Genomic DNA, 20,845 nt, shown 5'->3' with positions numbered 1-20,845 from the left:
CCCAAGGCCGTCCCTTGAAGGCACCCCCGTTGGTCCAGCACGGGCTTACTCCATGGGGTAACAGACAGGGTGTGGTCGGGAGCCGAGAGTCCTCCTTTCTTGACTTCCAAGCTGCGGACGGGGCCATGCACTCTTCGGACCCCAGGTTCCAAATTCCCTTTTCCTGTTCTGACACAGCCTCAGCATCGTCTGCCTCGCCAGGACCTCCACCCCCGCACACAATCCACAGAACCTGCCTCTCGGAACTCAAAGAAACCTCAGTGTGCCTCGGGGAGGAACGGGGTCCCAGGAGGGGGTCATCCAGCTCTGCTGGGAAACCTGGGGCCGGGAGCCCACGACTCCTCCAGACGGCGCTTCAGGGGCGCCTCCTCCTCCTACAGGGCCGCATCCTAACACCAAGCCCCAAGCCTCCCACCACCTCCACCCGCCGGCCCTGGTTCACATTCCAGAGCCAAGAGAAGCTGGCTTCAACCCCCTCCCCCAGCCCCGCCGCCAGCGCGTGGGGAGAGTGAGAGGCAACCCTCCCGCCGCTCGGCTTTCGCGACGAAACACGGCCTCAGGCTCTGGGTTGTTCCCCAGAGGCAGGGCGCCTACGGCGGCCCCTCTGTACACGTTCACATTCTCGACCTCGAAACCTGGTTCCCAGAACTGCCCCAGCCCACGACGGACACACAGCACAGGACCACTAGCATCTGAGGAAAAATAGAAGGGCTGAAGGAATCCTACGAGCCTCTTCCAAGGTCTGGCCCCTCGGCCACGCCCCTCGGCCACGCCCCTCTGGGGCAGCCGCACAGCGACGAGTCTCTGGAGCCCCAGCGGCGCATGCGCTCACCCGGCTTGCCGCGCACAGACCTGCGCTTCCTCCAGGCCCCCGACCTCGCCTTCCTGGGGTGCTTTCCAGCCTTGGGCAGGGCTTCACACTCTCACCACAGGATCCCCCCAGGTTCCTCTCAGGCCTTCATTTGTGCCTGTGGAGATTTTTTTGAATCTGCGACTAATTGGACATCTTTATCCCTCCCAAATTTGTTATCACCGGCAAACACAGCGAGACTTCTCTCTAGGCCTTTCCCCAGCCGCATGAGAAGTGTTGACTGGGGCTGGACCACGCGCGAGCCCCTTCTCTTCCCCTGGGGTGCCGGTGCCTGCTCCCTCGCCTCCGCTCATACAAGAAAGTTTAACCAAGAGGGACCACCCACCTGCCCCTAGTGCCTTTATGGAAAGTCTGGCCTTGACCACAGGCTTGACCTGCACTCAAGGGAGAGGCCTGGACCATCACAAAGTCCACAGAGAGCTCATCCTGGACACGCAGCCCCAAAGTGACCATGAGAATGAGGCCTTGGGCTTCTTCCGAGCTCCGGGTGACCCATCCCTGTCGTCCCCAAGGACTCAGCTAGGAACCAGAATGGGGCAGGGGTCCCATCTGGACTCCCCAGAGGGAGGCTCGGAAGGTTGAAGTCATCACATCCCAGAACCACAGGAGGCTGGCCATCATCTTGTCTTTGCCACCCAGCTAGGCTGGCACGGGACATGCCTGGGGTCACAGCTGGCTGGGAGCAGTATGGTCCCCCACCAGCAGGCCAGTGTCCTTCCCTCCATCCCACACTGCACCACCACACCTCGTTAAAGAACCAGAAGAAAAAGTCTGTTTCCACCCTTGTCTGGGGCCTGCTCCTCAGAGCCTGTGCTTCCCTTTTGGGGTCATAGCCCTCACCATGAACATCAACTTTTTGATTCCCTAAGCCTCAGGGTGTCAGGGAGAGGTCATCTGACCCAGGACTGAGGTAAAGAGATGCCATGATGATTCTCTCTCCACCAACCCAAAGCCAGGGCCACGCCCAAGTGGCAGCACAAGGGGTTTGAGGGACGGGCTTGCAAGGGAGCCCCCTGGAGCAGGGATGGGCTGCGTCTTTACCTCCCCCAAAATGATGGCCCAAAACACTGCGTTCAACAAGAACAATCATGCGTCCCCTACGCAGCTCCTAAGATTGTTTTGCTTTGACTTCAAATCTTACGGTCTTTCTCCAGAAACAATCAGAGAAGCAAAAGGTAGAACGGCTTCCATTTCCACACTGGGCTGGAGAGAGCTCACACAGGGAGGGGCTGAGCTGCCCGGGCCTCCGGGGAAGTCCTGTGCCACCTCCTAGAGCTGGGTCCTCGCCTCGGGGACAGGCCCACCCAGGGGCCTTCTCACCCAGGCTCGGAGGGGCCTGAGGGGCTCAGGAGAGGGGGCCGAGAGGTGGCGAGGCCCACCTAAGAGGAGAGCTTCCCCTCACTGGAGATGACACTGCAAACGGGAACAGAAATCTGATTCTCTTAAGGAAACCCAAGTCTAGCTCTGAGACAAGGAAGGAGCCATCTCACTGGTGGAAAGGTACAGGGTCGGGGGAACATCTGGCCGGGGTGATAAGCCCCACAAGAGGACCTCCTGATGAAATCTAGGCAGCCTGCGGCCTGCTATCTAACCCGGATGGCCTGGGTCCCTGACTGACGTGAAAGACTTTCTACAGAAAGCCTCGGGCTGTGTCTGGAGAAGAATAGGGCAAAGCAGCTGAAGAGCCCTGCACATGGCCAGGACGCGTTCAATTAGGGTGATAAGTCAGTTAAGTGGAGAAAACAGAAACACCAGGAAAGCATCTCTGCCCAGGAGCACGTGCAAAGCCAACATGGGAGCTCCACTCACAGCCACGCGCCACCGACACAGGGAGCCTCCTGTGGAGACCTGAAGACGCTGATCAGCACAGGCCCAGCGGGAAAGAGCCCGAGACAAACAGCTCCCAGGGTGTCATCCGCCGGTACCAGCACCGAGACACGAAGAATGTCTCCTCATCTTTTGCAAAGCTGCTATTCGCTAACTCGAGGACAGAAAACGTCCACCCCTCCTGCAAAGTGGTGAGCTCTCCTTAGAACCTTTGAGAGCCTTTGGGTTTCCTCTGTTCTCTCCATGGCCAGGAAGTCCAGAGCGAAATTCCTGCTAAGAACTAGCCTTAGTTTACCTCCCAGAATCTTTCCTCCTTCACTGAATGATTCGTTGTTGGGGGCCCGGTTTGGTTTGGTTTTGCGGCATAATCCACGAACCATACAATTCACCGTTTTAAAGTGCACGGTTCACTGGTTTTTAGTATATTCACAGGGCTGTGCAACCATCACCACGATTTAACTCCAGGACGCTTTCATCACCCCAGAAAGAAACCTCACACCCTTTAGCAGTCCTTCCACATCTGGCCCGACCTCCAACCATTTGGGGCTTTTTAATGAAGGATTTTGGGGGGTTTTTTAATGAACGAACACAGAAATTCAATGCAGAACCCAAAAGGACTAGTGCCCAGGCCAGGCCAATTGGAGTGAGGCCGGAAGATCAGGGACCAGCCCAAACCAGGAGGCAGCATCTGCCAGGACGCCTCCGCAAAGGGAATGCAAGTTCACCTGAGGAAGGTTGGGGGCACTAACAAGTGGGCTTATTCAGAACTGAGAGTCTCCATCTGAAGATGTCAGTGTGTAAGGTGAAAGAACTATGAAAAGAAGATAAACCTCTAGGAAGGACAATTGTTAAATTCTTAAAGAAATGTGTGTGTGCAGGGACTAGCCTTCCAGGTACTAAGCAATATTCTCAAGCTAATTAAATAGGAGGGTATTGACACAGGAATACAAGCAGACAAATGGAACACAAGAGAGAAATCCAGAAACAGACCCAAGAACACACGGTCATTTCCAGCATGACAGACGTGGGAAATACCAGATGGACTCCTAGGGTCCCTGGCTATAGGGCTGGCGAGCCATAAAGAAAACAGTAACACCAGATCCCTATCACACACCTTATAGCAAAATGAATTCCGTGTAAATCCAAGAGTTTAATGTAAAAAATAAATCACAAATTTACTGGAGGAAAACATAGTGAAAAAATAATCTTGGCAAGGGAAAGGCCTTCCTGAGCCTGACTTGAAATGACAATGATGTAAAGGGGAAGCTTGCTAAATCTGACTCAGAGCATTTTAAATGTTCCGAGTGGTAAAAACTTTTTTTAATTTAAAATAAAATAAAATAAGATTCCACCTATAAAGTCAAAAGACACACAACAAAGGGCAATATTTGCAAAACATCTGATAAAGGATTAATAACATACAAAGAACACTTAAAATCAATTTTTAAAAAAGGACAGAGCTCAATAGAAAAAATGGGTAAAGGATATTAATAAGAAGTTCACAGTAAAGGGAATAGATATGGATAATAAACATATGAAAAGGTGCTCAATTTCACTCACAAAGAATTTGTAAAAATAAATCAAAATGAGACCCCCTTTCTCACACACTCGATTGGAAAAGATTGATAATACCCGTGTTAGTGCAATGCTACCAAATATCAAAATGCCAGTTTAAGTTTAAGAATTTGCCCTACAGATATATGTACTTCCAAACATGAGCAGGAATACGTGGAAAGGATATTTCACTGCAGTATGGTTTCTGATGGCAAAACTGGAATGAACCTAGATGTCCAGCAATAAGGACGGGTTGAAAATGTATGGTATAACCTTAACATGGAATAAAAGGCAATCAGAGCGGAAGGAATGATGGGTTTCCAGTTAAACAGGGCAGACTGAAGCTACGAGTTTTTCTCTATTCCCACTCGAAATTCCATTTAAATTTTAGTAAAGGAATAAAAGAAAACTATAGACCCTCCCCCTCTCTGCCCAAGGAGAGGCAAAATGAAAGGGGAAAAAGCAACAAGAGGGAGGAACAAGGAGAGGGAGAGCAGAGATGGACACAGCAGAGAGCACTGGAACCTTCCACCTGCTCACAGAGCGGGCAGAAGCAGCAAGACCTTTGTGCCTCAGAACCCAGAAAATTAAGGGACTGAAGGCTCCAGGTACTGTGAACATAAGGCTGAGGGCGGAGGCTGTCAACCAGAAAGAGAGCAGTTGGACCCCCCCAGCCCTCAGTGGTTCACCTAGCAGGAGAGGGTTTCTTTAGAGAAACTGAACTGAAAAGGTTCAGGGACCCCAGGCAGCATGGAGACCAGGGATGTCACAAGAGGCTGAAATGGGAGGTGAAAAGAAGTCTTCCTACTGAATGGTAAAGGGTATCATTTCAACATCCCTCCACCACCCCACACGTACACAAAACCACTTAGGGTAAATGTGAAAGGGCTCTTCAAAAGTGTGATACGATGACACCAATTGTAAAAGTTCAATAGAGTTTAGAGGAGGAGGATGAAGAAATCAATGGAAATAAGGGAAGGCAAAATAAGAAATTAAAAGTATAAAACATAGAGGTCCCAACATCCAACCAACCTGAGTACCAGAAAAGAGAAGAAAGAAAATGGAAGAGCGGGGAGGGATTAAAGAAATAATACAAAAAGGTTTCCCAGAACTGAAAGAAGGGATTTCCCAAATGAAGAGGCTGACCAAGCAAGTGCCCAGCACAGTGGAGGAAAGGACTCCCTGCAAATCAGCATCGTGGATGCTCATCACCTAGAGACGAAGAGAAGATCCTTCGAGCTCCTACAGAAGATGGGGAATGAGGACACTGGCCTCCTCAACAGCAACCCTGCATATGCCAGAAGGCAACAGCAACCCTGGCCTCAAGACTCAGAAGGAAAAGGATTTCCAACCAAGAATTATATACCCAACAGACTAAGTCCACCAAACTCAGGATGAAGTTGAGGTAAGGATAAAGATGCTGCTGATAAGCAGGATCCCAGAGAACTTTACCTGCTGTGCACCCCCCTCAGGAAGCTGCTGGAGGACGGGTTCCAGCATAATGAGAAAGTAAACCAAAAGAGAGGAATACAGGAGAGGAGGATACAGGAAACAGAAGAGAGGCAAAGAAGATGCCCAGATATTAGAAGAGGAAAATCTCTGGATGGCCCAGGGAACAACTCTAGACTGGAACAGGAAGTCAGAGTGATTGGGACAGATGTCCACAGACAAGCAAAAACACAGAAAGGTTAGGTCTGTGGATGTACTTGTCCATATTTAGAGGGTCTTTCATCTCTGCAAAAGAGTTTGAGGGATATATTCATAAATGCTACACAGAAAACTAAGAAAATAGGAAGACACCACAATTACTAACTCCAGGAAAAACAAGAAGTTTGTAAAAAAGAAAGGAAATAATCACAGAACCCTACAGAGCTCGTCTTTGAATAATATTTACATATTCACAATAATGTCAATACTGAATGCCAATCTAATCAAAACCTGTAATACAATTGTTTTAGGAGAACAGAAGGTGAGAAAACATGTGAGTTGGTTGGTTGATATTTTCAGGTAAAGCAATAATGGCATTAAATCCTCATCTACTGTATTAGGAAGCTGGTGGACAATGTCAGAAATTGGAAAATCAAAAAATAGGAGTGTACACATTATTTAGAGACATAAAGGAAATTAGCGGAAGAAACAACTAAAAGAGTTGAAGGTGATCAAATCTGAGGAAGAGATTTGGAGATGAGGAGGCATGGGGCAAAGACTGCTGTTTTTTCATTATGATTTTTATAACATATTTAACTTAAAAATTGTGTACATGTGTAACTTTGACAAAAAATTAAAATTTAATTAATTGTGAAAAGTAAATCTACCCATTCTGACACAGAAACATAGAAAAACAAGAGGTCACACAGTGTGTAAATGGCAAGATTCCACACGGGTTGGGTTTTCAGGCATTTCACAAAGATGGTGATCAATGCAGAACAATCGAGAAAAAGACACACAGAACTATTAACAATGAATGTCACAGAGGACTGGGCTGGGAGAGGGGGAAAGATGAATATGAGATTTTTACAATTTTTACTTCCTCAGTCCCTGTACTTTGATTTTTTTAAAGCATGAATTACTTTCTAAATAAAAAATACTTTCAAAAATTCATCCTCTTAAAAACAAAGTTTGTAATGGATAAAGAAGATGTGGTACATATACACAATGGAATACTACTCAGCCATTAAAAAGAATGAAATAATGCCATTTGCAGCAACACAGATGGACCTAGAGATTATCATACTAAGTGAAGTAAGTCAGACAGAGAAAAACAAATAGCATATGATACCACTTATATGTAGAATCTAAAATATGACACAAATGAACTTATTTAGGAAACAGACTCACACCCATAGAAGATAAACTTATGGTTACCAAACAGGGAAGGTGGGGGGAGGGATAAATTAGGAGTTTGGGATTAGCAGATACAAACTACTATATATAAAATAGATAAACAACAAGGTCCTACTGTATAGCACAGGGAACTATATTCAATATCCTGTAATAAACCACAATGGAGAAGAATATGAAAAAGAATACATATATGTATGTATAACTGAATCACTTTGCTGTACACCAGAAACTAACACAACAATGTAAATCAACTATACTTCAATTAAAAAAAAATAAAACTATGTTTGTTGTTCTCTTTCCCATAAATTTTATTACTGTCCACATATATTTAATATAACTTGTCCAGTTCAGAAGTGTGAGGAAATGCTGAATGTATTTTTCATCTCTCATTTCTGCCCAGGTCTGATGCCTTGTTATTAATTATGCCCCTATCAGGGATGATACAAAAACTGGAGCCAAAACAAACCCCAAAGCTCATTGCTAACCTAAGCACTGACCCCATTAAGTGACAAACAGAAACAATCACTTTACCATCCTGCTACCGGCGGCTCAGCAGGACTACAGTAATGAGACCCAACCTGGGAACAAAAACTCTAGAACCAGAAACTCGCGGCCCAGTCTTACCCAGCTGCCACTTGTGGGAACACATGGTCTCCATCATCCAGATGGGCAGGGCTGGCTCCAGCATGGCAATCCCCATGTTTGCAAAGCAGATGGACCCTTAGAGGGAGGAAGAAGGTTAGTGTCCTAATGTTTTGGGTCTCAAGTGTCCCCTACCATTTCCAAACACAGTTAAATCCCATGTGCCCACAGCCAGAACAATCAGCTCAGATACCCAGAACGTCTACTTTTGTAAGAAAAAGACAAATAACAGGTCAAAGGGATAGTGGGGAGTGTTGCTTTTTAAATTATTATTATTACTTAAAACAACTAGAATCCCAGAGTCATAAAGTGTGGAAGTGGAGGGAGGCTTAGTGATCACTAGGTTTAACCTTCCCAATTTATTAATGAAGAAATGGAGCTCCAGTTTATTAATGAAGTAACTTGCTTGAGGCTACTCAGCAGCTCAGGCTGACCATACACAGACTCAGGCAACCTGAGGCTCCTACGTCTATGTTTCACTGTATAACAAACACAGATATTTCTAACGATGCCCTTGGTTGCCCAAAATTCAAGTGCATTCAGTACAAATATGCTGTTGAGGGATTTTTTTTAAATCAGCTATACCTATAGGGTATCCATGCAAATATCCTTTATCACTGTGTTAACCAGAACCCTTTGTAAATATAGAACCATCTGGAGAAAAACACACATTGCTGCCCCCACTGTTCTGAGAGCTTCCTGTGCTGTGCGCCGTGGAACCTCTAATTTGCTAGACTCCTGATCCAAAGAACATGGTGCGATCATAATTAAGGTATTTACATACGATGAAAGATTCTTTCATTCTTTGTAGCATTTAAAGACAGAACATAAAAATGATGCTGAAATGGCTGGACTCCCCTCGCCCACCTATTCCGTGTTTTCTTAAATTCTGTATTTGTCTATCTGACGTTAATTACAGGGCCAAACTAACAACCAGAGTTGTTCACGTCTCCCCTGTGATCCGGAACCCATACTCTGAGCCCCTGCTTTATCTAACTCTCACCCACCTCACCAGTATCTCCTGCCCTAAATCCACCCAGGCAACTGGGGAGAGCACCCAGACTGGAATTATTTAAACTAGCCAATCCTAAACTGTTTACCCTCCCCTACCTTTCCCATGGAAACTCCACTTTCTCATGGAAACGCCTAGGTTCTGGCCTGGGTCTTCCCCTCGCCCCTTTCTGCCTCCTGACCAAACCTGGTGCCTCCCCATGTGGCCCTGAGCGACGTGGCATGCCCCCTTTTCTCCAGAAACATAAGTAATAAAATCATCCTTTGGTGGTATTAATCTCTCCATGTCATCTCGTCACTCAGTCGCCTCCGTAAACTAAACCCCAGGGGTACAAACGAGACACCGCCTGCCCCCCAGCTCCACCCCACACCCCACCATCCAGGCTGCCCGGACCTGCCGACGGCCTGACACTGAGTGCCAGCTCGATTTCTATATTACCTCCAAGGGTGGGTAGGGGTGAGACAGTGAGGGCCCAGGCAGCACAGCCTGCCCACACGTGTGCCCCAAGGTGCAGGGACTCGCATCTCTGGGCCCCCATCTCTCACCACACACGTCCTCACCCCCCAGCTCGGACAGCCAGGGCTCCAGGGGAATCTCAGCTCTGGAATGTTCCCTGTGTCTTGCTGGGGGCACAGCGAGGTCCCCCCTGCATGAGAAGGTCACCACACCAGGCTTATAACCCTTTGGTCAACAGGCATGACAGACAAGGTCTAGACCAAGGCCTCTTATGCTTTGCCGGGACCAAACCCAGCAGTGCACAGCTTAACAAAAGCAGCCTGGGGTTCTGAAAGCGGCTGAATCTGAATGTCCTCAGGCGGGGCGTGCCTCACTTCACCCAGCCTCCCCCTAGCCCTAGTGTCTGTGACTGCCGCTTAGACACACCTACCCCTACCTGGAGGGGACCCTGACCGGGCCTGAGGCCACCCTGCATGGATGCCTTCTCCGGCCTGATGCCAAGGGCCACTGCTGACCACTGTGTCCAGGCCCAGGCCGCGTAAGGCTAGTCCCTCACGAGGCAGCTCCAGGCCTGTGTCCCTGGGGTGGTCTTGGGAGGTCAGCTGCTTGGATGGATGCAGCCCATTATCCTCCCCAAGAGCCACAGAACCCCAGGGCGTCCTTTGAGCCCATCTCGGCCAAGAACCCAAAGGTGTCCGCCGCTGCGCAGGATGCCCTCTGCAGAAAGAGAGGCACCCCTTGGCCCTCTGGGGCCCTGCTGTCCGTCTCTATTCACAGATGCCAAGGTGAATCAGAGCACCCACCTAAGGCACCGGCAGGGAGGCCATGGACCCATTCCAGAAGTTCAAGGCCAAACGAGGACAGCCTCTGACACAAACACAGTGAGCAAGTTTGGCCCAAAACAATCCTCTGCGGAAGGCGTCTCTGTGACTCAGCCATCTTTGCCCCAGATGAAAAACAACAAAGGAGCTTGGCTGCGTCAGAAATTAATGACAGAAGAAAACCATTTCTTCTGACGTGTAACCTCTTTGTGCCTTTTATGTTTTTCTACAGCCCAACGTTTCCAGCAGCAAAATGAACGCCGGTCCTCACCACCCACCCCCACCGCCTGGCTGGGAAGAACCAGGGGTGCTGGGGGAGCCCCACCTGCGGCGATGAGGATGTACGGGTCCTTCAGCAGGGTGGTTAGCGGCGTCCCCTTCTGGCTCTGTCAGGGAAAACAGGGGTCAGAAGAGGCCACGCGGCCACCGCAGCACCCACCTTGCCCTGCTGCTCACCTCCGGCTGCACCCGGGACGGCTGGAGCACGAACAGCTGAATGGCTACAGGAGAAAAAAAGAAGAGGTGTGGCCCCAAGCACCTGCCCCCAGGGACGCCAGGCTCAGGGCCCCCGAGGTCACGGCCAAGGGGTCCACGGGGACTCACCTCCATCCAAGAGCACCAGGGCAGCCAGCACCAGGAACGGAGCTGTCTTCCCCACAAACTCGTACAGCACACTCCCAAAGGGGGGGCCCACTGCAGGGAAGAGAGAGAAGGGCCAGTGCCGGGCCCGGGACTGATGACCACCCCCTGGTCTAGAACCATCTTGCGTTTCTTGCGTTTCTCCCTCTACTTTGTTCCAAACACTGTGTGGGGTGGCCACCCTACATTCTGTTCAGGACTGTTAAGTTGCCCTGGCAACTTCCTCCAAGTGGTTTCACACCTGAGACATGGAATCACTCCCAGAGTAAAGGTCAGAGGAAGTAAGACCCAGGCAACAAAAGTGCACAGGAAAGTGGACCAGTGAAGACTTCACAGTCATTACACAGCAGCACAGACAGGAACTGTGGGCTCCCAGATGAAGGCCAGGAGTGTAACAGAAAAGGGAGAGGACCTGGATCTCTCAGGGAAGGTGTTTGCATCTGGTCTGGGAGCTCAGCCAGGGCAGGTGGAGGAGGCAGGCTCAGAAAGTGGGACAGTCCTCAGGTGGGATGGTAACTCAGAGAATGTTCAAGAGGAGGGGCCTTGGCAGGCCATCCTGTTCAAGACTTGGGTTTACATCTGGGCCTGGGAGAGAGGTCTGGGGAGTCCAGGTCCTCCCAGGTCAGGACTCTTCCCACCATTTTTCAAAGGCTCCGTGAAATTAGGGAAGAAACAGAGGACAGTAGTGTGAAAGGGGGCTCACTGTCCAACGCCAGATAGGCCCCTCCCCCAAGGTGGCCCCCACAGTGGCCCTCACCCACCTAAGACCCCCATGGCCAGGCCTCCCAGGGCAATCCCCATGGCATTGCCTCTCTCCTCGTCATCTGTGTACACGCTGGCCAGCATGCCCATCCCTAAACAGGAAAAGAAACAGTGACAGCCAAGCTCTGGGAGCAACAGAATAACCATCACAACCTGCCCTCCCCCACCCCCAGCCCAGACTGTGGTCTTCCCACACCTGCCAGACCAACAGAACATAAGGCCAAGCAGCATCCAACAAGGAGGTGGTACCTTCTCTGAGAACCAACCACCAACCACCACCACCAATACCTAGATTCCCTGAATTATTCCAACTCATTCTGCAGAGGGCTGCCAGCCTGGGCAATGCCAGTGGCCCCTCCAACAGACGGAAGCCCCGGAGCACTGACTTAGGCGTTTCCACACCTACCAGCTACAGAAGAGCAGGAGGAGCCGATGCCCTGCAGGGACCTGGCGATCAGCAGGAAGACGTAACTGCGGGAGAAGGCGAACACTGCGGAAAGAGGGGCCAGGCCACAGTCACTGTAGACCCACTGGTGCTGTGACCCAATCAGCTCAAACAGGGACCTCCCTTAACCCAATGGGGTATTTCCGTGTTAACCACATTGTGCTTTTGCTCCCTGAAGTCCTCTCCTATCAACTTCTTTCTGCAGTTGTTGCCAAAACACACCCCCACCCCCACCCCCGGCTGTGTTCTCAGTTCCCAGCTGGTGGTGGTCAGAGCCCACCTGGTGACCCACACTCAGAAGGCAAACATCAGACACTTACTAACTGTTGAGATAAACATGATGCAGAAGCCCGTGAACATTGGGATTGGATAGCCAATTCTGCAAAACAGAAGCACAATGAAAACCTGGTGACTGCTTTGTATTTTTATAAGCCTTTATATTGAGTCTCTCCTGCTTACCCTTTGGGATCAGGTGGATAAGTGCTTGGTCAACTTTTCTAAAAATTCATAGAGTTGGTGCTTCCTATATGACCTTTTTGTGTTTGACTATCTTGGAGCGTGAATACATTTACAGATTGCCACTCTGAAATTTCTCTGGAATAAATGTTAATAAAATATTGGCAAGTAACCCAGAACACGTTCAAATACACAGCCCCTGTTTCTATCATTTTGTAAAAATTTCTTTAATGATAATCTTTGCTAGAGCTTCCCCAAAGGGACAGCTGCAATCAAATGACTCTAGTAAAAGGTCATCAAGTGATTCAACGGGCAGCAGATGCAATGGCACTACATCTAAGAGGCATTAGGAAGCAAGGAAATTTTCAGATCTGTCTTCACGTTGACCCCGATGAAGCCAGCTGAGAAAGACAGACCTTGTTTTCTGTGCAAAAATTCAACATCCTATTTGCTCTGTAAGACCATTGTCTGTACAGGGCTCTGCCACCAGGCGGACGGGGAGGTGGGGAGACCTTGGCCTCCTGGCATCACACCCCTGCCTGGACACCTGGCCCTGCCACTTAACCCAGGCAAATCTCCCCTCAGCCCCACAGAAAGACCACCACCCACCTCCCAGAGCTGGAGTGGGTATGAAATGAGATATGGATGTTAAACTGCTACCAGGGCAACCGGAACAGAAAAAGTGCCTCAGAAATTTTGTTTCCTCCCTCATTCTCTTCCTTTTTTCCTGTTTCTGCAGATTAAGCAAGCAGGTTGGTCCCTGACATATGGACAGGGCATGAGAGTGAAGGCAGCTTCTTTCCCTCCCACCACCTGGCCTGAGAGGGGCCAGCACTGGCTGAGCTACTGCCCTAAAGGAGATCTGTGTCAGCCCAGAACAGCCCTGAGCATCTCCAGGCCTCATCTCCCTCCAGCCCTGGACCCTCCAGATCCTGGAGAGAAACCAAATGGGAACAGGAACCCCGAGTCCCAGTCACACAGCCTGGGAGGGCTCTTCTATTCCAGGCTTGAACAAAAAAATCATAACACAATACCTTCACCTTAAGGTAACACTCCATTCTCCAAGCACTTACACACGAGCTCAATGATTTGATAAGGGCAGACGACCACCTCCCCATTTTACAGATGAGGAAACTGAGGTACAAAAAATGACTTGTCTAATGTCCTAGGGCTAATTTCACTCAGGGCCATTCAATCCAGTCCAGGACTTTTCCTTGCAAACTTTACTACCTCCTCAGGTATATGCCAAAAGGCATACGTGGCTTTAAATAGAACCCTTCTAAAAGTTCTGGTCACACTTACAAATATTTTTAACTGCTTCATGTGCATCCAGAAACCAAACAGCATCACAAAATCATAGCATTCTCAGGCAGTCGCCCTCCCACAAACCCAGGCAAAGATTCCTCTACTGTGACCTGAAATGAGCTTGTAATTCACAAAGCAGGGCTTGAAGCCAATCCTGTGAACTAGGAAAGATACCAGAGTTCTGAACTGCAGTTCAGATGCCATCAAACGACAGCTTCTCCTGTCTCAACTAACACCGAGCTGACTGCTCTGTGCTCTTACTCATGTAGTAAAAGAAAGCCGTTCACAACACCAGGTCCAACATGGCACTGCTGGATACTCTTGAAGGAAACCTCCAGGAAACTCAGAGAACTCACAGGCAGGTTATTTTCTCAGCAACTACTGCATGTCTGGGGGAAGAATGGACATACGACTGCCCCGGAATAAACACAGGCTTCTCATCCCTTTCAACATCCTACTTGGAAAACCATACATATGTCAAAGCTATTGGAATACCGGCAATATTATGTCCAGTCTACAGCCCAGCCACCGGCCAAGGTCACCTGGCAGGACACAGCTGAGGTGGGCTCCTTCCCAGGAGGCTCCAGCACTCCCGGAGACTATAAGGGTCACCTATGATTCTCACCACAATTCCATGAGGCAGCTGGCTTTTTCCCTATTTTCAGATGGCCACATTGAGGCTTGGGGAGCTGCCCCAAATTCAGGGCAATGGGCATATCTCGAGTGTCTAAGGTGTGGCAGGTCCTGCTAGCATACACTTTGGTGGGGACACCAGTCACAGGAGCAGAGGTTCACACGGGTTGAGTGGAACCCAGGGTCCACAGTATCTTTTAAAACCAGGTGGCTCCGTATCCACAGGGCTGTGTGCTCACGGAAGATCCTTTTTACCAAGGCCAGGTGCTGTGTTTCCTTTAAAAATGCTGTAGCTGCTGTTTTGCTTTTTAATTCCTTTGGGATTTTAATAAAGCACAAATGGAATAACCAAACGGCGAAGCTAGGAGGAAATTCAAAGGCTGGCCAGTCCAAACCCCCAACATGCATGAGAAAGCCGAGGTTCAGAGGTGGAGCGAGCCAATCGCTTCTGATACCACTGGGCTCCTGCTGCTTCCTTCTTGTTACCAGACCCATGCGCCCTATGCTTTCAACATCAGCCAAGCCGCTGGCAGGGCTGCCCAGTGGAAAGTGCTGGGCAGCGTCCTTCCCTGGAGCTCAGCCCCACGGCCAGTGTGGCCCAAGGGGCAGCTCCTGGCTCTCCACCCTCAGACTCTCCTGGCCCCCTGAACACCGACCTCAGGAGACTTGCTCAAGGCCCCAGGGTCACTGAGTGATGGGCAGATCGCCACTGTCCTTTCTCCTTTCCCACAATGTCTCCTAAATGGACAGAACCTCAACTGACATTAGTCATAAATGTCTGATGCGGCCTCTTGTCCCAATTCAATGCCATCTCAATTAAAGTGCTACTAAGCAGAGCCACGTCTGATGTGGCAAACCTTTAACCAAATATCCCATTATCACCCCCTCGTGAGTCATCCTGGCTCACAGTCATCCTCACAGAGCATCAGGGAGCAGTTAATCCAGTTGAATAAAACTAAAAATCATATATTTGAATCCTAGAAAAAAGTGCAAAGCAATAAAAGTTATATTCATTACATATCCCTACCCAGTCAGCAGAGAAACCCCACTTTGTCTCTAAATTGTCACTGGCAATCAGTACTTATTCTCTAATGCTACTAATTAGTTTGTCTTTACCATAAAGATTAATGTAAGCTCTCTTCCCAGGCTTGCTAAGACCTGGGTTCCCTCTGCTGTGGTAAGTGACAAAAGCAAGGACACAGAGTAGGGGACAGGGAAGGGTACAAACTGTCACCAGAGGAGACAAGAGGTGACATCTCCCATTTCAATTACCTCAACATACTCCCTGGAGCAGTAAATGGAAAGGTATTTTACATTTGCTAGGATATACTAGGAAGCTTGTGGTCAACCATTTCATAAATAAAACAAAATTCTTAGGTTCAGCCCCTGGGTCTGTCTTTTTCAGCTATCAGATGTGTGTGGGGAATTACGCGAGCCTTGGATTTCTTATTCTCCAGGGTGTTCACTGACGCACAGGTCACGTGAGGGCTTTGCTCCCATGAGAAGTACCCAATTCCACGGCCAGCTTCTTCTGATTTTGAAGCAAAGATGCTGTCACACCATCTCCACCACCCTAATGACATCGAGGATGGGAAATCCCTTTCCAGAATAGCTGGTTTCCCTGTCCATGGAGGAGCTTTCTGAAAAGGTCACTGCTTATTCCTACAAAGCCCACTTCAGACCAACTGCCTGAAGCTAAAGGGAAAAAAAAAAAAAAACCCACAGTAGATTTTGTAGAGATTTCATGCCCTGCAGCTTTCTCCGACTTTCAGATGTTAGCTAAGATTTGTGAGGAAAAATAACTGGCTTTCAAATATACTAGGTAACTATGGAAATAAATTAAGTCACTGATGCTGGCTTGATAAAAAGCAGGCCACTAACACAATGACAAGCTGAGGAGGGAACCATCCCCACCCCTGTCCCCGGAGTTAACCCTTTCCCAAGCTGCCGGGTTCGTTTGGAATATCCTGGGTCTAAAGATGCAACTACTATGTAAGCCTTACGTTAAGCAAGTGAAGACCATGATGCCTCGTTCTTAACCTGACTTACAGAAGAGAGAAATGTAAAGGTGGTTTTCACATTGTTTACCGGCCTGGAACATTCCTTTTATGTGTGTATGTCTAAAATCCACTTGCCGGACCAAAAGACAACAGGTGTTGCTAGTATAAGTCCTTCTACCCCCTTTTACTCACAACTGCAATCACGAAATTAATAGTTAAACTGGAACTATAAAATAAGTCACACAAGCCTCAAAGATGGCAATTAGATCAAGCAAGGCACCCACAGGCTTTGGAAAGTGCCTTACTGTACATGTGATCACCACACTCGCCAAAATCAAAAGGTCCTTTGCTCCCTATCTGGTCACATATTATTCAGTAAAAATATAATTCCCGAAGAGTAAATGAAACAGGAATTACTTGTATCATATTAACAGCCAAATGAGCATTTAAATGCTTCCCAAGAATTGTCATTTTTTATTCTCAGGGTTTGGCATGAGATCTTATCCAATATTTAGAACAGACAGGCAGCCTGCGTCCTGTGTCACCACAAAGCCACTCACTCAGCAGCATCGTGACCATGAATTATGGGGCCCCAGGTTGTAACATGGGGGTTCAGATTATGACCTGTGTGATGTTGGGTGTCTCATTTCAGAGTGAGTCCCACTTACGGCAAGAAGCTTTAGAAAGGAGCGGCTCCAACCAGCCTGTCTCTATGGAGCTCCCCTCACATCTCTGGGGATGCAGGAGGCCTTTCTTTTCCCCACTATCAGAAGCACTGCAGAGACATTGGGAAGTTGGACCAGCTCACATCACGGGCTGGAAAAAGATATTTTTCTAGGGCCCGGGAGGTGAGGGAGGATCCATGTCCCAAAAATCAGGCTGATTTTTCCTAAACTCCCTCCCATTGAATAAAAATAGCACCCAACAACTTACTGTTTGGACCTTCCCTCATTCAGCCTGGCACAACAAGGGAGAGCCCGAGTAGATGCAAAAAAGACAGATTTTGACCTGCATTGTTTACATTTCGTAGCCAAAGGTACAAACTGTGTAACAATAAGCAGATGGAAAGAACGGGAAGAAAGGAAGCCATTGGCCAGACTCTAGACAAATGCTTTCTCCTCCTGAGTAGCAAACCCTTTTGCCTATAAAATACTAAGATAGACCCAAAAGCTTTTGCTAAAGTCTCCTCAAGATCTGATGCTTCATGTTTTAACTACTCTTTAACCAGAAACATATTAACCAAGTGTAAAATGCTATTGTAAACTCACTTCTTTACAACACTGAAAATGTGAGTCACACGTCTTGTTGGTAATTGCGGATGTGATTGGCACAAATTACATCAGAAGGTTATTTGCAATGGCTCACAAGGAAAAAGTCTGTAAAGGGAAATGTATTTATCACTTCTCTGAGCAGAGCCGTGGAGTGCCCAGAAATGCTGAAAGTCCCCAAATTCATATCTACTGGGTTTGGAAAATATTAGAAAAAAATTACTTATCATGATCATTTTGGAGGGACAACAGAGTGTGTTGTCCTACATCAATATTAAAACTTGTTTGCATTTCCACATGACAAGGCAGTGCTAGAAGATGAAGATTACTTTGAAATTTGCTGGAGAGCTGGGAGAAATCAGCTAGGGATTAAAATTTTGCCCTCAATAAGTTCCAAAGTGGATTACACACCATACCAATAGACTAAATCTCACAGGTCACTAAAGGAAATTAGTTTTCTCTTGGCAGATAATTTTTTGGGAGCCCCAAACATGAGCCTTAGGTGGCTGCAATGTCAAAGCGTTTGGAGTATCTACTAGGGGAAAGGTCTCACTGGTTTTAAACAAGCTGCTGCCCGGTAGCATAAGCGAAGCATTAAAAACAAGAATGGGATTTTTTTGTAAGCTTTTCATTTGCCATTTACGTTTGGAAGATTGGAACACACATCATTTCAGCCGAGTTTCTAAGTATTACACTGTACAGCTAGTGACATTCACGTCCAAGTGATTGGCAAGGCGTTATTACAATAATGTCCTCAATTTTCCCATAGAGTATTTGAGCTGTTTGCTTTCTCAGAATACAAAACCCTGAGCTGTTTTCTGTAATTATACCAGATGCATTTTAAGAAGCGCTCTTAGGCTTGAGAAAAGAAAGAAAACCCTGTAACTACGAAGGTCTGTTTGGTTTTCCTCCTGAAGAACAGAGGAACCGCCGAACGTCACCGCGATAATGGTGCCTCTTGGTGGGCTCCCAGTCAGCCCAGCGTCCTGCGTTAACTTGCTCGGCATTTTATGCAGCAGCCTGATAACACTACACAGCAAACTGCAGGCTGGATGTGGCCTTGGATGGTTAAAATGGATTCAGTGGCCCTACTCGGCGCAGAAAATCCAATCACAGAAGTTGAAAATGTGCTTCCATCGGACTCACCATGAGTACGTTACCAGCAACCTGCGTGCCAGAGGACAGCTCGTGCGGAGGAGGGCGGGTCCCCTCTTTGAGCCCCTGCCAACGCCCCAGGCCTCCCACCCCCCCGAGTGGGCCCCGCTCTGAGAAGGGTCCCCTGCTTGGTTTAACGCTTGTTGTTGCCATCTTGAAATACTTAATAATATTTTAATAAAAGGCCCGGCCAGCCCTGCTCCACCTTTCCCAAGGCCAAAGCCTGGTAAATGTACAGGCCTCCCTGCTCCCAGCCTGCAGGGGTGCTGGGCTGACCGGCTTAAAACTGTGCTCAGCTCCCTGACTCTGCAGCTTGGCTTCGGAACCTCTAGTGGGTCCCAAGTGCCCCCCAAACAAGCCCCACTCCTCTCTCATCTAGCATATGGGGCCTCTTATAGCTCAGCCCCGCCGGGTCCCCCCAGCCCCGCCCTCCTCAGTTCACCCCGCCCCCTCTTTTATTCTCTTTTTTTCTCTAGTCCTTGTCTTGGTTCCTGCTACTAGGCCTGGTTCACAGGTAGGACTCTGGGCACTGCCGCATTTTTCACACTGCTGCCTTTGGGGTCACACTGTTATACAGCAGCCCCCCACCACCACTCACACTCTACCAGCTCCCACTCTTTGCAGCTGACACCTCCTCCCTTCCTCTGCAAGCCCCCTGTCCTGTACTGGGAGCCCCCATATATCAGGCAGAGCTGGCCCACCTCAGCTGTAGAAGAGCAAATACTTGCTGGATGGCCACCAGCAATGGAAATGTGAACAGTTATTCAAAGTAATGTGGGTCCCAAAAGACTCCAGAACATTGAGATTAATATAGAGCTAGTTTGGGCAGCTTGAATTATCCAGAAAAAAAAGCCTCTTCCCTTTGTGCACGTGGATGCAGCTTAGTAAGTGGCAGGGGAAGAACTGGTACACTGCCTAGGACCTCGGTGTCAGCGAGATGTTTCACATATGCAGCAGGACTACAGCTTATGTGCCACGTTCCCCACCTGGCCATCCCCACGAGCACTGACCACGCCAGCCCTGAAGGAAACCACCTCAGCTGTCTACTAGGAAGCGCATGACCAGAGGTGCAAGAGAAGAGAAAGCCACATGGCACGTACAATCCCCCAAGGATGGCCATGGTGGCAATGAAAAGGAAGACCAAATGGGAAATCGTGATTGACTAAGGACAGAAACATAAGGCGAAGGAGACTGGCTTTTTCCCCAGCTTTGGTTTTCCAGATTCTGATCAATGAATGAGAAGCAAAAATCCCAGGGGGAAGTGATCTGGAACAATATAAATATCACACTTTTTGACCAAAATGATATAACCCACCTGTTGGTCAACAGTCCTATGAACGGGTTGGTGAGGAGCTGGACGGTGGCTTTCGAGGCAAACAACAGGCCGACCTGCACGTTCTCATTCAGGAGGTCTTTGTCTCCACTGGGACAGTCGGAAGGGGCGGTGGACCTGTTAGTCACTGTGCGCTGCGTGGTGGCCTCATGCAGCAGCGCCCCCTGAAGGTGGCCGGTGCTATTGCCGGCAACCACGGTGGAGTTGTCATAATAGGAGAAGATGTTCTGGAAGCCGCCGACGGTGGAGGCTTTGAGCACTGGCTTGGCAGTCTGGATTTCTATAGCATCTTTCTCATGCTCGATGCTGTACAAGTAACTTGGGATGATGGGGACTGGGAACAAGAGCAGGAGAGTGGTGATTACACTGAAACCCTGCCCGGGACCAAAGCCAGCAAAACCGCGGTCTCATCAAACGCTAAATGAGGCCCAGACAAGTGGCATGTCTGCCTCGGGAATGGGACCTCCCCGCCGACATTGAACAACTTCACGTTGCTCAGCTCTGCGAACAAAGCCCCAGAGGCTGTGAGAGCTCTCAGGGCCAGCTACTGTGCAGACCTGACCCGCCCCAGAGATCCCTGTTCTTTGTGGGCTTTCCCATTACAGGGCTCCTTCACAGGAATATTTTAGGAAAGCAAGATTCGGTCTGAAGTCTAATCAGTGCTGACCTGGGGTCAACCAGTGCTTCTCAGAAAGAGGCTAGAAAGACCTTTAAGTGAATGAATCAAGGAAACAGAAAGCTAAATTTCATTAGGTGTCTTAGAAAAGAATAAACCTGCAGGAAGTAATAATTCTGAAATTCTGCAGCAGGCCCACTTCATCT

General features: G+C 48.7%; 1 protein-coding gene across 1 annotated transcript in view; it reads right to left on the bottom strand.

Moving 5' to 3' along the window:
* Window positions 1-20,845, bottom strand: part of SLC18A2 (solute carrier family 18 member A2) — a 39,745-nt gene that overhangs the window by 17,270 nt on the left and 1,630 nt on the right. Inside the window, exons 3-10 of the mRNA XM_082407257.1 lie at window positions 20,006-20,357; window positions 12,194-12,252; window positions 11,835-11,918; window positions 11,428-11,520; window positions 10,631-10,720; window positions 10,484-10,527; window positions 10,353-10,413; window positions 7,721-7,816 (exon numbers count right to left, since the gene is read on the bottom strand). Of these exons, the coding sequence (XP_082263383.1) occupies window positions 7,721-7,816; window positions 10,353-10,413; window positions 10,484-10,527; window positions 10,631-10,720; window positions 11,428-11,520; window positions 11,835-11,918; window positions 12,194-12,252; window positions 20,006-20,357 (879 nt within the window). The remainder of the gene's footprint in view (window positions 1-7,720; window positions 7,817-10,352; window positions 10,414-10,483; window positions 10,528-10,630; window positions 10,721-11,427; window positions 11,521-11,834; window positions 11,919-12,193; window positions 12,253-20,005; window positions 20,358-20,845) is intronic.

The sequence above is a fragment of the Balaenoptera borealis genome (genome assembly GCF_965194805.1).
Source record: "Balaenoptera borealis genome assembly, chromosome: 10".
Lineage (NCBI taxonomy): Eukaryota > Metazoa > Chordata > Mammalia > Artiodactyla > Balaenopteridae > Balaenoptera > Balaenoptera borealis.
Note: the sequence above shows the minus strand (reverse complement) of the source record. Positions and strands in the feature narration are given on the sequence as shown.